The sequence below is a fragment of the Podarcis bocagei genome (genome assembly GCF_964188305.1).
Source record: "Podarcis bocagei genome assembly, chromosome: W".
NCBI classification, from domain to species: domain Eukaryota; kingdom Metazoa; phylum Chordata; class Lepidosauria; order Squamata; family Lacertidae; genus Podarcis; species Podarcis bocagei.
In genome coordinates this window covers 32,210,592-32,225,070 of record NC_138131.1, presented here as the reverse complement: position 1 = coordinate 32,225,070, position 14,479 = coordinate 32,210,592, and the positions used below count along the sequence as shown (strand labels likewise).

At 41.3% G+C, this 14,479-nt stretch overlaps 2 protein-coding genes and 1 long non-coding RNA gene across 3 annotated transcripts in view; 1 reads left to right on the top strand and 2 right to left on the bottom strand.

The window, feature by feature from the left end:
* Positions 1 to 14,479, top strand: part of LOC308577910 — a 467,797-nt gene that overhangs the window by 23,738 nt on the left and 429,580 nt on the right. The window lies entirely within an intron of this gene.
* On the bottom strand, positions 4,951 to 13,397 carry LOC308578072 (uncharacterized protein; the record flags this gene model as incomplete). Its single annotated transcript, XM_081178356.1, has 4 exons — positions 12,913 to 13,397; positions 8,893 to 9,122; positions 5,763 to 6,411; positions 4,951 to 5,012 (listed from the first exon to the last, which is right to left on the bottom strand). Exons 1-4 carry the CDS (start codon positions 13,355 to 13,357, stop codon positions 4,951 to 4,953), a joined length of 1,386 nt encoding a protein of 461 aa, XP_081034482.1. The 5' UTR covers positions 13,358 to 13,397.
* Positions 13,403 to 14,479, bottom strand: part of LOC308578071 (uncharacterized protein) — a gene marked incomplete at its 3' end in the record, with an annotated part of 98,359 nt that continues 97,282 nt past the window's right edge. The window contains exon 7 of the mRNA XM_081178355.1: positions 13,403 to 14,208. Coding sequence (XP_081034481.1) covers positions 13,403 to 14,208 — 806 coding nt within the window. The remainder of the gene's footprint in view (positions 14,209 to 14,479) is intronic.

Sequence of the window (14,479 nt, the reverse complement as noted above, 5' to 3'; positions counted from 1 at the left end):
CCGACCCCCAGCATTTTAAAACCTCCCCGGGACACGGGGAGATTTTAAAATGCTGGGGGTCGGCAGCAAACGCTTCGCTCCCAACCCCCAGCATTTTAAAATCTCCCCGGGACAGAGACTTCTCTGCTGTCCCTTGGAGATTTTAAAATGCTGGGGGTCGGCAGCGAACGCTTCGCTCCCGCCCGCCAGCATTTTAAGATCGCCCGGGGCAGGCGGGGGGAAGGCAGGCGGGGGGGGGAGCAAAGACTTTTGCCCCCCGCCGGCCTTCAGAAGAGGTCCTCTTCTGAAGGCCGGCTGTGGGCGAAAGTCTTTGCTCCCGACCACCAGCATTTCCCTATGGGCTTTCGTCTTGCGATGCAAGCCCATAGGGAAATTCGTCTTGTGAAGCGCCTCCAAAACAGAAAACCCTTTCGTCTTGCGGGTTTTCCGTCTTGCGAGGCATTCGTCTTGCGGGGTACCACTGTAGTTTGTTTGCAATTGGGAGCAAGGGAAAACATAACTATTAAGAATTCATTCTCTTTGCTTGACTGCTCCCCAGAAGAACAGTCTTATATACAGTGCAATCCCAGACTACAACATCACACAAGATTTTCAAACATTAATGTTCATGGCAGTTTACAGCCACATGGTAGTTTATCACCCATTAGTCTGAACAAACTGTGATAGCTGTTGATGATGTATCAATTCCTCTTCCCGCTAATGATTTATTACATGCTACCTTTACAGATGGGGACACGGGTGGCGCTGTGGGTTAAACCACAGAGCCTAGGACTTGCCGATCAGAAGGTTGGTGGTTTGAATCCCCGTGACGGGGTGAGCTCCCATTGCTCGGTCCCTGCTCCTGCCAACCTAGCAGTTCAAAAGCACATCAAAGTGCAAGTAGATAAATAGGTACTGCTGTGGCGGGAAGGTAAATGGCGTTTCCATGCCAGAAGCGGCTTAGTCATGCTGGCTACATGACCCGGAAGCTGTACGCCGGTTCCCTCTGCCAATAAAGCGAGATGAGCGCTGCAACCCCAGAGTCGGTCACGACTGGACCTAATGGTCAGGGGCCCCTTTACCAAATGCAAGAGAAGGTACCCATGCTGAAAGATGGCAGCAGGAACACAAGAAGCCCTACCAATGTTGCTGGAGCACATGCCTTGGAAGCAGAGCATAAACCCTTTCAATAAGGACTCATTTTCTCCAGGGAAGCAGAAATGAACAGATACTAATGGTCAGGGGTCGCTTTACCTTTACCGATTAGTAGGCAAAGAAAGAAAGATGCCATGAAGACATTTTCAACTTTAAATTATACTAGTATTCTATAAATCTATATTGCATGGTTCAATAAACCCACATACATTCTTGCAATAGGGAAGCGAGCACCTATGCTTCCATGTAAAATCCTGATTTCCTTCCCAGTCTCCAAGAAGTAATATTCTTTCACTCTGGCAAGCTGTGCTTCCGTAAAAAAACGCAGCAACTGTCAACAAAAATCAGGCAGGAACAGAGGAACTACACCTCTTTTCTTCTCTATATTGAAGTATAGAAAATTTAAAAATATAATGAAGAGGGAAGGTTCGGACCTGATCCCTGCATCAAGTCTTGATTGGGCCCAGTGCTAGCCAATGAAAGCTGCAAGACTGGCTTGGGATCCATCAGTTCTGGGCTATCTCAGCCCTACCCCTTGGAACACCCTATTTGTGGCTTTCTGCTGGGAGGGGGTTCTCTGACTGGCTCAGCATGAAGAGTAGGGCAGCGGGACACCTGTGCTCAATTCAAACCCCCAGTATTATATATTTTGAAACACTTGGGGAAAGGGCCTTATTAGGGCTCTGCATATATGCTGCTACACTACAAGCACTGAGTTCACTACAAGATCTCACTAGCTAGTTCGAATGATTTCTAACTAGAAATGGACCTTCAGTACCCAGCATACCCATTTCCCCCGTTGCTGAGAATAGCAAAACAGAATTAAGCAAATCTAATCTAAATTTAAAAACCCATCATTGTGGGGTGGGAGAGGGCGGAATTAAAAGACTAGTTCATAATTAAGACTAATATGAGTTTGAGAAATTACTAAATTCACATGCTTCCAGATTAAACAGGTAAATAGGGATTTTAGCAAAAGAGCAACTTTCATTCGGGGGCATTTAAAACCAGTATTAGTATGATGAAATGACTGCGTATTTTTGGACCATTATATGATGGTATCACTACTGTATTACACTTGGTTTAGATATTGACCTACCTTTAAAATAATATCACAGTGCCATCTGTTGGCAAAACTGAGAGTTGGTAAATTGGCATGGATAAAAATCTTACTATAGTCAAGAATGGGTAAGTTGCCAATGTTAAAAACCACTTAGTGCCTTATATTCATCACTTTCCTGTATGCATGTTCGCAATATAATTTTCTGGCAATTAGGGATTGATAAGACTGAGCAGCTTTTATTTCTTAAAGTTTTACTGTACACCTAATGCTGTACTACAGACAAACACACACTATAGGTTTTACATACAATTTAAAAAATGCTAGCTATTAAATCTGCCCAGATTTGCATATAAAAATAGTTAAATGCAAGCGGAAAGCTTATTTTGATCATGCGGTGACTGTTTCTGACTAACAGATGTGCTGTGTGAGGAAAAGCAACTAACTCCTAATCTGTTGTCACTTCCTCATGCCTGGGAGCAGAATGAACCAGAGCTAGAACTAGGGTAATCTGGATGTGCCCAAGGATACTCAATTGGGAGCTTTGATCTTAGCAAAGGCCCAAAAGGGCTTTGCAAGATTATTCTCTCAGACTGCTCCCCCTGCTCCTTGCAGGTTGTGCATTCCTACAGCTCTGAGCGTCTTGCTGGGTTCAATATCACCTAGGGTTAGTCCAGTCCTAACCTTACACTTTTAGAGGACTGGGAGCATATCAGAGTAGCATGCTGCAGTGAAACAAGAAGGCTATTGCCATCCTGCCCTGCTTGTGGGCTTCCCATAGTGATCCGGTTGGCTACTCCGGGAAACAGTATGTTGGCCCAGAAAGCCTTTGGGTTAGCTCCAGCAGGTCTTCTTAAAAAGTTAACAAAACAGCACCAATCTATTTTATCCTTCCATTCACAGTTCTGTGGATCAAAGCCATAAGAAAGTCTTATAGCAAGTGCCATCTTAGGATGTGAACTTCCTCATGTGATAGGATAAATATATCTTAAGATGGCACTAGCAGCCAATGGTTTTTTACGAAATATACTTGGAACTTTGTGACATACATGCACTTTCTCCATTACTACAGCTTTATCCTTGCAAAAACATAGACACGTTGAGATATATTGACTAGTTGAAGGGCACCAAGTAAGATTCATGGATGAGCAGAGATTTAAACATAGGTCTTTCTGGCCCGTCACTGACTTAAACAGAATGCTACTTTGTACAAACTAGGTTTGATTTTGTTAGAACAGCATGTGTTTGTTTCAGACAGTAAAACCAACCAAGTTCTTTATATGACCAATCCAACCATTTTCCATGGGATGCAAGTGAACTCCTTATAGGCTTGCAAAATATTTGGTACTGTACAAGAAAAAAAATCATTTCACCAAAACACTAACAATTTACCTGTAAAACTTTCATTTAAGTCATCATGTTTCTTCAAAGGATAGTTGATCATCACTTTAGGGACTTGTACAGCAGCATTCACAATACTGGTATGAGCTTTTCCAATCACAATTGGAGCAGGGGAATTTGCATATCCTGTAGTAAAGTGACCCTGGACTTTTCTTATTGGCGTTTTTAGCATGGAAACATTGTTCTGAAAACAAAATATACAATTAAACCTTTGAGTCTGATCACTGAGGCTCAGAGTGCATGTAAGTCCTGGTGCTCGCAGCTCAATTACCATTTACTTCAAAGTTGGATACAATTCTGAATGTCAAGTCCAGCATGCACAATAAATCCAAGCAAAAAAAAGCAGACAGAGCTTTCATCCATTTTTCCTTCTTGAAACATTTTGCTGCTTGGCAGCAGCAGAAACTACAAACATAGAGCTCACATCTGGCCAGTCACATCTTGCCTCCCCAACAACATACTAAAAATTCTCAGTGCATTGTTGCACTGTTGCTTAGGGTGGCTTTTGCCAATTCTAAGTCATTTCCATCCTTTTACTTAAGTAGTACTGAGAAAAGACTGCAAGAATAGCATGGGAAATCCAATTTTGCATATCTTATTTGATAAAGTCCATTTATGTATGTATTTAATATAGAGGTGTTTGATAATAAGAGAATAATAGTACAGAATGGTATTCAAACTGCTTAACATCCTGTAAGACTACAAGAGTATTACACCCATATTACAGATTAGATGCTTGACAGAGTATGGCTGATCCAATGATTTCGTGGCTGAACTAAAGTTTGAACTGAACCTTCCTGGTTCATTACATGCTGTTAACTAACTACATTACATTAAGCAGCATGAATTCTAAACGACTTAATTGTAATTGTAGTAGTTTGAATATAGAAAACTCTCTTTATTCCTAAAGTAATCAAATAGTAATTCATAGTTTGAATTATTATAATACAAGAGGAAAGCTGTGTGAAAGGCACTTGAAAACTTTTCACTTGTGGCTACATTTCCTCTCCACATATGTATCTTCTGGCTCTTTCTCTCATTGCAAAAAGCTAATATTACGTTGGAAATGCTTTAGAAGTGTCTACCCATTTACTTTCAGGATACTGGGTACTTGGTAATTGTTTGACAACAAACAGTAAGATGTAGTCCTGTTTCTCAAGCGGAGATCTGCTTTGCATGTGCGCAGACAATGTTGGCTAGAAGCCATTGTTCTTACAGATCATTCAGCCTGTTTTACTTAACCTACAAGCTTTTAAGTAGCAAACACAGCTCTTAAAACATTATTTCTTTTTGCTTGTGGCCCAGTGTGTGGGCAAGCCACTTTGGTTTGTGGACAAAACATGGTCTTGCTCCATCTACCAGACATTGGCTGCCTTTCTACTTGCTCTCATCACTATATCTGCCCAAGACTTTGCAACTGGAATGATAATTGTTCAAGATTGCTAGTTATTTCTATGCTTAAAACACATTTTTAATAAAACCAACATTTTCTAGATTTGTAGATTCATTTGTTCTAATGCATTTTTAAGCCAGGGTTGTCAGCCTGATGCCCATGAAGGCTTTCATTAGTACCTCTGGACATGTGCCAATTCCAAGCTTTTTTTTTTTAATTAAAAAACCCACAACTGTCTAGCCCTCCCACAAATAGGGGACAAAATGTGCATGTATCTTCTAAGCCAGTGTTTCTCAAACTTGGTCCCATCATCCCTGACCACTGGTCTTGCTAGCTAGGGATTATGGGAGTTGTGTGCCAACAACAGCTGGGGGCCCAAGTTTGAGCAATTTCTGTGAAATGAAATTGAGTGTGGTGTGACCACCTTGTATATTTGTCCTGGTACTGAGTAATGTCCCGTTACAGCATTGGTGTTATCTCCACAATCAGGATTAGTAGGACCTAAATGACTTCCCATGGTTAGCATAAGATTTGAGGGTGGCTCTCTCTCTAATTCTGTGTTAGACCATACTCCTTATTGTAGCCATTTGGTGTTAGGCCACACATCTCTCATAGTAGCTATTTTGTGATGGGCACCCTCACTCTATCAAAATTCAAACTGTGCCCACTGATCCAAAAAGGCTGGTAAACCCTGCAGTCTTTTAGAATACTATATGCTGTATCTGATTGTTTTGTGGAACATCAAAAGACACTAACAAAGCAATAATGACAAACCTATCAAGTTGGCTTTGGAAGCCCCACTTTGCCTTTTAGAGTGAATTACACCCATTACTCCACTTCTCCTACACAAAGAACTTCTTGGAGTAGCATTTTTGCTCCTCTTTGTTGAACGAGCAGCTTTGCATTCTTGAACAGTAGGTTCAGATGTCTTTACTTCAGTGAACTCTTCTTCATCTCCGTTCATCTGACTGGAAAGAGCATCCTGTTCTTCTGAAGATGGGCTGGTAACATGAGAAACTGAAAAGCGACCTCTTCTTTGGGGTGCATCAAAAGAAAAAGTGGCTGGGGGCGAAGCAACCGGAGACCTGCGTGCTGGAGGCGAGGCAACCGGTGACCTGCGTGCTGGAGGTGAGGCAACTGGAGACCTGCGTGCTGCGGGCGAGGCAACCGGAGACTGGCGTGCTGCGGGCGAGGCAACTGAAGACCGGCGTGCTGCGGGAGAGGCAACCGAAGATTTGCGTGCTGTGGGCGAGGCAACCAAAGACTTGCGTGCTGCGGGTGAGGCAACCGGAGACCTGCGTGCTGTGGGCGAGGCAACCGGAGACCTGCGTGCTGTGGGCGAGGCAACTGGAGACCTGCGTGCTGAGGGTGAGGCAGCATTCTTAGATGAACTATTCTCATGCTGAACCCCTTCAGGGAAACTCTGTAGAGAAAGAAGAGGGATTTTTTAAAAAGTTAATACAAAGAACTTCTAATGAGATATCAAATGTGGCATAGCACATAAGCAGAACTTAAACTGAGGAGACCTGAATTTGGGAATCTAGTGTACCACTTAGGTTTACAACCGTATCATACTGCAGTGGTTGAATAGATAAAATGTTCTCTATGTTGTCCTGAGATCCTTAGAGGAAGTACAGGATAGCAATTTGAAGTATAAATATCCACTTACAGATTTCAGTAGTTGCCCAGGAACTAAGTAGTTGTAACTGGTACTTCATTCAAGTGCATCTCCTTACTATAACATCTGTACAAGCTGGTTTGTTAAGACAAATTATTTTGGACATCTACATTGGCAACCGTGCCCCTATTATCTACAGAAAAGCATGTGAAGTTAGAGCTACATACTTTGACACACAAACTGTTAAGTGCTCCTTTTCAATTAACCTTTCTTTCTTGGGTAAATAGGGATAAGAAACCTTTTGGTGTCCTGCAGGTAGCAGGACCCCCCTTTGGCACCCATGAAATACCTCAGTAAGTATCTCATCAAAAATCCACAATACATAAGAAATAGCTTGCTCTTCTTGCTCAGTTTGTTTGCACTTAGCCAGCTACACCTATGAACATGTCCACATGTCACTGGATGCCAGGATTAAAGTATAAAGAGCTTCTTCCTGGGAGAGAATGCAGTAGTGGTTGGTGCATGTGCTCATGTCTTCACTAATGGGGTGGCATGTCTGCATCATTCTATAATTATGTCTCTTTTTCCATACTTTTAGACTTAGCAGCCATTTTATAATAAAAAGCTAACCCGCGGCAGCCATTTTGTGATTAGCAAGAACAGCACTTTCTCCAAATTTAAGATGTGCTCACTGGTTCAAAGTTTGGCGACTTCTGGCCTAACTCATATCAGCTCCAGTGAGTAGAGCCAATGGTTAATGATGATGAGAGCTATAATCCACCAAAATCTGGAAGGCCAGACACATGAAGAGGCCTAGGAAGAAACCACACAGACACACATCATGTCCTAGCCCAGAGAAAAGGAACCTTTTTGGATCCACAGGCCAGTCTAGCAGGCCAAATTTTACAAGTGTGCGGGGCCATCCTCCTGCTGAAATCACAAATGATGTCAAGGGATTTGGTGCTCTGAAACCCCAAATTTAAGACTTCAAAGCACTAGCAGGCAGCAAGGCACTGTTAAAAGCGACGTGTTTTTCCACATCATTTCAATAGTTGTTTCTTTGTAAATCCAGTTGCTGAAATGAAAGGAGGGACATGACACCTGAACCAAGTAGGAACATCTTCGCTTTGCATCAGCCACTGGGTTCCTGCTTTGTGCACTGCTTCAAAGGCTCCCAACAACCAGCTGATTGTTGGGTGCTTCGGAAGGGACTTAAGCTGGTTTGGCCAACTGCCTCCCTCACTTGTGGGCCAATGGGGAAGCCTGTCAAGCCAAGATTGGCCTGCAAGCCAGAGGTTCCTCAAACCTATCCTAGCCCTTCTCCTTAAATGAGAGCTTTCCTCCTCCTTTTTTAAAGGGCACTGTCAAGCCAAAATTAAGAACTTTTATTCAGTGAGAATGCACTGCATTCATTCAAGTAGACATCTTTTCTGCTCATTTCTTTTAAATAAGATAAAACACTTATCTTTGAGAGGCCTTCCTCAAACGAAGCACAGGACAGCACACAACATGATAAAATGAAATACAATCACTACAACTACTAAATAGAAAAACCACAATACAGAACAGTAACATCAAACTACTTGCTCCAACCCACGATGGAGTCATGTTGTCCCTTGCTGCAATTTTATTTATTTTTACTCATAATCCAACTTTTAATAAAAATGCCAGTTCTCAAGAGTTATTGTACAGCAGGTGAAAACAAGGGAGTGGGGCTAGACCCCACTCATCCCATGGTGGAAACAAGTCTTCCCTTGCTAGCATTTGTCAGGGAACAAGACCTCTGAAGCAAATGGTCAAGCAACTGGAACTTGCTCAACCCACGCTGGAAATAATATTTCCCTGCATTCAAGATCATAAACCTGTCTCAAGGACACTTCATTTACCCTGACAACTTCTGAATTAAAAATTTTTAGGCAGGGATCCAATACCTACTTACTTGTAAGCCCCATTGGAAGGAATGGATAATATCCAATTATATTGTGGCATTAGAACAAATTTACTCTCAAGGGGGCCTTCTTCCCTGCACCCCAGCTCTCATGTGTCCACCAATCCTGCTTCAAAGTCTTTGGACCCTCTGGAGATTTGGTGCGGGGGGGGGGGGCATACAGAGCAACAGGGGAAGGAGTTTTCTTACACAATGTTGGATTTCACCCAATGGGACTTATATCTAAGTATGCATGTACAGGATTGTTAGAAACACACACACACACACACACGAAGAATGAGAAGCAGAAGACTTGATCTGGGTGCTTTTGAGGCATTTCAGTACAGAAAATTATTTACCTTGATTCGAGATTGTCTAAATTTCAAAACCGCTCGAGGCGAGTTTCCAAATGGCAAGCTCAGTCGTGCTGGAGTTGCACCTCTTTTAAGTGGTGAGTTTGGAGGTAAGCATTTATCAAACAGTTCAGGACTCAAGTGCCCACCAAAGGACACCCTCTTTCTCTTTCCAAGAGGCTGAATTAATATGTCAGGTTCTTCGTCCTTCCGCTTTTTAGGTGATTTCTTAACTTCTACAAAAGAGCAAAACATACCAAATTCAATATACCAAGTTACAAAGCTAATCAGAAGGTTGATTCATTTTAGGTAATTTATCTAAAAGAAAGACAGAAGAAAGTTATTCTGAATTCCAACATAAATATTTAGCTCCAATCACAAAGGGAGTAAAAGGTAAAAGTAAAGGACCCCTGGACAGTTAAGTCCAGTTGGCTTCAACTATGGAGTACGTCGCTCACCTCCGCTTTCATGCCGAGGGGGCCAGCATTTGTCTGCAGACAACTTTTCCAGGTCATGTGGCCAGCATGGCTAAACCACTTCTGGTGCAATGGTACACCATGACGGAAGCCAGAGAGCATGTAAATGCCATTTACCTTCCCACTGCAGTGGTACCTATTTAACTACTCGCACTTGTATGCTTTTGAACTGCTAGGTTGGCAGGAGCTGAGATAGAGCAATGGGAGCTCACCCCGTAGCACTGCTGACCTCATGATCAGCAAGAGGTTTGGTGGTTTCAGAATGTAAAGGTAGGCTATTGTTGATTTTTGTTTACTATGTTAAATAAGCAGGATTACTTGATAGCAGGGATAGACTAATTAATGAAATCTATTGGATTTGTCCAAAAACACGTAAAAATATAAGTTTTCAAATTGCCTTGATATTGAGGTATTTTGTACGTTTACCTGCAATGACGATGCTTTAGGTTATATGAAATACTTTTAAAGTGTGAAAGCTGACATGGAACTTGCTAATAAACAATAATAATAAACAAATATTATTATTGGAACCAAATGGAGAATGAGGTATCCTATTCAAACTTGTAGTTGGCTAAAATAAGGAACATCACAGAAACTGATATAATGACCAAGAAGATAGTTAAGTGATGAAAAAGATTTTTTTCTTCTGTGAATTGGTTACTACATACTGAGTGTCAGTATAATTTGAATATTATTTATTGTTAATTCATTGTTTTCTGGAGTGATAACTAAAATTTCATCTTTTATGTATTTGCACCAATTCAAGAGCACTGGAGATTTTTTTCTGTGCATACAAAAACCTGTCACAAAAGATTGCAGGTCTTTTGGACCCCCCTGATTAACTTTTAGTCTAGGGCATGGATAGGCAAACTAAGGCCCAGGGGACAGATCCGGCCCAATTGCCTTCTCAATCCAGCCCGTGGATGGTCTGGGAATCAGCATGTTTTTACATGAGTAGAATGTGTGCTTTTATTTAAAATACATCTCTGGGTTATTTGTGGGGAATAGGAATTCGTTCACCCCCCCCCCCATATAGTCCGGTCGCCCACAAGGTCTGAAGGACAGTGGACCAGCCCCCTGCTGAAAAAATTTGCTGCCCCCTGGTCTAGGGGGTTATTTCTGCTCCAGGTTTGTTTTGTCCTGACAGAAGACTTAACATACTCATAGTTAAAATCTGCAATACTGATTTCATATTTGTAATGTTCTATAGGGTTATACTGAAACTCCTTCTACTGCGCTCCAGTAGAAGATCCCTAACAGAAACTTAGGCATTTGTTTCTGTTTCTGTTTTGCTTTCTCTTTTCTTAACACTGTCAGGTCACATATTCCGAATAGTTTTTGTTAAACTCTTGGTGATACCAACAGAAGCCTATTTTTAAAACCATAGTCACTTTGAAACTCACCTACAGGTGGTACCTAACACCAAGGAAACTAGCGCTAATACACCCAAGAACCTCACCAAAATGCTGGAGAGGGTGCACCTCCACAGGCACATACTTCCATATGTGGTGGGAGTGTCCCAAAATCCAACTGTTCTGGACAACAGCCATACAAGAAATTTGTAAAATAACTAAGCAAGTAATAGACACCACCCCAGAATTGGCCCTACTAAACATCTTCCAAGACAACAATGCCCATTTACACCACAAAGAACTCATAACCCACCTGCTCTCAGCAGCCAGAAACACCATAACCAGACACTGGAGAGACCTGTCAGGAGTAAGCATGGACCAATGGTACCAAATAGTATGGGAAACAGCCCTACTAGAAAAATTAACTAATAAACTGAAACTGACACGGGGACAAACAGAAGAAGATGCCTTCACCCCGGTATGGCTCCCCTTTATCACACACACAGCCCAACAGGACAATGACAATAATCCACCAACAGCATACAAATCAATATGGCTAACCTGATCCAAAACACCCACCCACCTCACTCACACACGAAAACCAAGATCACCACAGCCAATCACAAGCAAACAATCACACCCTAGGCCAACCCCAACCTCTCTCACCACCAAAGGAACACAAGTGAACAACAAAAGCACGCTGACACCAAACTCTACATACATTAAACATAATAGAAACACCGCCACCCAATCCCACCCTTATCCATCTTCCCTCTCTCCACCCCCCTTTCTTTTTCTCTCCTTTTTTTATTTTTATTTTTATTTTTATTTTCTTCTCCCCCTAATGCCTCAACAAATGAAACGGATTTGTAAAAATGTTACATGGGGAAAAAATATATATGAGGCACTACACTTCTGTAAAACCAGAAAATCCTTAATAAAATATTTTAAAAACTCTTAAAAAAAAAAAAAAGTTACAGCTGTTCATGCCATCCAGCCTAGAAGGCTCCCTCCCTTCTGGCGCCGACCGAAGGGCAAGAGGCATGCTGATGGTTGGGGTGACCAGTGATTTCCCTACAGATATTCATAGAATCATAGAACTGTAAATGATCATGAAGAATCATCTAGTCCAACTCCCCCTGAAATGCAGGAATATGCAGCTGTCCCATCCAGAGATTAAACCTGCAACCTTGGCATTATCAGCACCACACTCTAACCAATTCATCCATATTAAGCATTAAATATCTGTTCTTTTTAAACATATGTCGTCCCTCCCCCCATCTTTTTTAAAAAAGGGAAGCTGGCTTATGCCAAGTCTGAAACTTCACCCATTCAGTAGCAGGGATGAGAGGCAGAATTTGGTTCAGGTCATATTTAAAGGCCTACAGAGGCAAGCATGAAGAAAGGCAGGACGATCATGGGTTCATCTCCAGATGTTTCACAAGAAAATACACGCTGCCCCCTGGTATCGACCCTGCTGCAGTCCGCTCCTCCCTTTCCCCCGATGGCATGTTGACGATAGAGGCTCCTTTGCCCAAGCCGGCCATTCAGTCTGCTGAAATCCAGATCCCTGTCACCTTTGAGGCGCATGCCCAAATCACTCCGTCAGGAGCCAAGAAACCAGAAGAGGCTCCCAAGGTGTAATTGACGGGTGGGAGTTTACCACTCGGGTTTCGAAAACGGGCAAACCCTCCTGTATCCCTTTTTTTGTAAAGACAGAGACCTCTGCAACAGCGCCACAAATAAAGTTGTGTTTTTTTAAACCCCCCCCCCAAAAAAACAAAAAAAACCAAAACCATAGTCACTTTGAAGTAAATCATCCCCCCCCCCCAGTATGCCCTTAAAGAGGTCTCTTGGACCTAAATACAAGACTGATAGTCAGAAAATGAGTGTATGATGACACTTCAGTATCAAAATAGTAAGGATACTTTCTGTTAAAGTAAAATTTTAAAAACAGAACTAGTAAGAGATAAAAATTGAGAAAAATCTGTTGGGGTTATTTTTAGTGCACTGTACTTCTCTTAATCGTAGTAACCAAATTCCTTTGGTATTCATACAAGTTTTATAAATAGAATAACCAACAGACTTTGAATAAAACTACATAAAGAGAGCAAAATTACAAGTTCAAGAAAAAGTCATGACAAATTTCTGAAACAATCTCAAAATGATAGTCTTAGGCTTGTACTGCAAGTATTTACCTGACTTTCTTTTTATAATAAATGCGCTTGTCACATTCAGTTCTGAAGCAGTCTCACCCTCTGCTGGCACTGGTACATTATTTTCATGACCTGGTATATAGTGTTTATTATCAAAACTCTGGTTGTGGGCCTTCATTGTTGGTTCTTTTATTTTATCATCCTCCTCCTCCTCCTGGAGCCAGTTTCCCTCTTTTTCAGGTGGCTGGTTAGGTGTGCACATGCAACCTGTTCCAGAAGTATCTACAGGAACTTCTAATGACTCCTCTGAATTGATATGCATCTGCTCTGTAGAAAAACGCCCATTTAAAAAGTCTTCATTTTGCTTAATGCTCCTCCGGGGGCTTTTACTGTTACGACAGCGAAATGAATAGGCAATGATTCCAGAGTTTCTATCTTTTTGTGTGTTGTTCATACCAATCTCATTTGTTGCTTTCAGAGTATGCATTGGTTCTATGGCCAGCACTTCATTCTTGCCTTTTATTTTAAAAAACTTACGTGGACTAGAATAAGTTTGAAAACTCTCCTTATTAGACTTTGGTATGGACAAAATGCTTTCAACTGATCTGCAAGTATCTGTTAAGTTAGCTTTGATTTCCACACCAGCTGTCTTTGTTGGCTCTTCTTCTGACTTTTCAGGGCGCCCTGCTCTATCTGCAGGTTCCAATGATACTATGGAACATGATTCATGGAAATACTTTGCACTTTGTCTACTTGCTGTTAAATCTGTATCATTACTTGCATTTTTAATTCCTTCAGTTCCATCTAGTTCATTCTCTTCTGCTTTCTTGAAATTTAACTGATTGGTGCCTTCACTTTCTTGCTTCCGTTCTGCAGCATAACCTTGAAGACCCAAAGATGATCTTTTGGATCTGTTCCTTTCAAGAGATCTTGGATTTGATATCACACTGTTTATTTCTTGACTTTTAATATAACGAGAATGTTCAAATTCATTCCAAATTACACCTTCAGTCTTCTTAGTTTGACCAGTTTCAGATATCCTGCGTGGTATCTGAGATGCAGCTTCTTCCAAGGTATCATTACCATCTTTTCTGGCTAAGTGTTCTTCTTTTGACTGCAGAAATGTTTCATTGCTAACATCTTTCTCTGCTATTTTTGTATCAGGTTCGTGCTTCACTAATTCATAAAGTTCGCTAAAAGGAGACATTTCGTTTTTCCTTTCTGAACTGAAGGTTTTGTATGTAGATTGGGGTGTGCCATACTGTCCAGTAATAAATTCTTGAATTTTTGTCTTGTCACTTTCATTAGTATTCCGATTTTCCCAGTCAAGTTTCTTTTCTAAGAAGAGATTTTTAAAAGAATACATTTTTAAACAATGTGTTCTTTAAAAGTATTTCTATTTTTGGTATAATGCTTAAGTTAGATGAAACAGTGTTACCAAATTCTACAGTCAGTTAAGGTTCTGATCATAGGGCAAATATATTTTTGAGGAATTAAGTAAAATCAACAACACCTGCTTCTACATATAAAATAAGATTTAACATAAAAGTCCTCAACATACAGCTCAGACATTCACAAATGCACTCATATGAAGCTACTTTGCAACCGA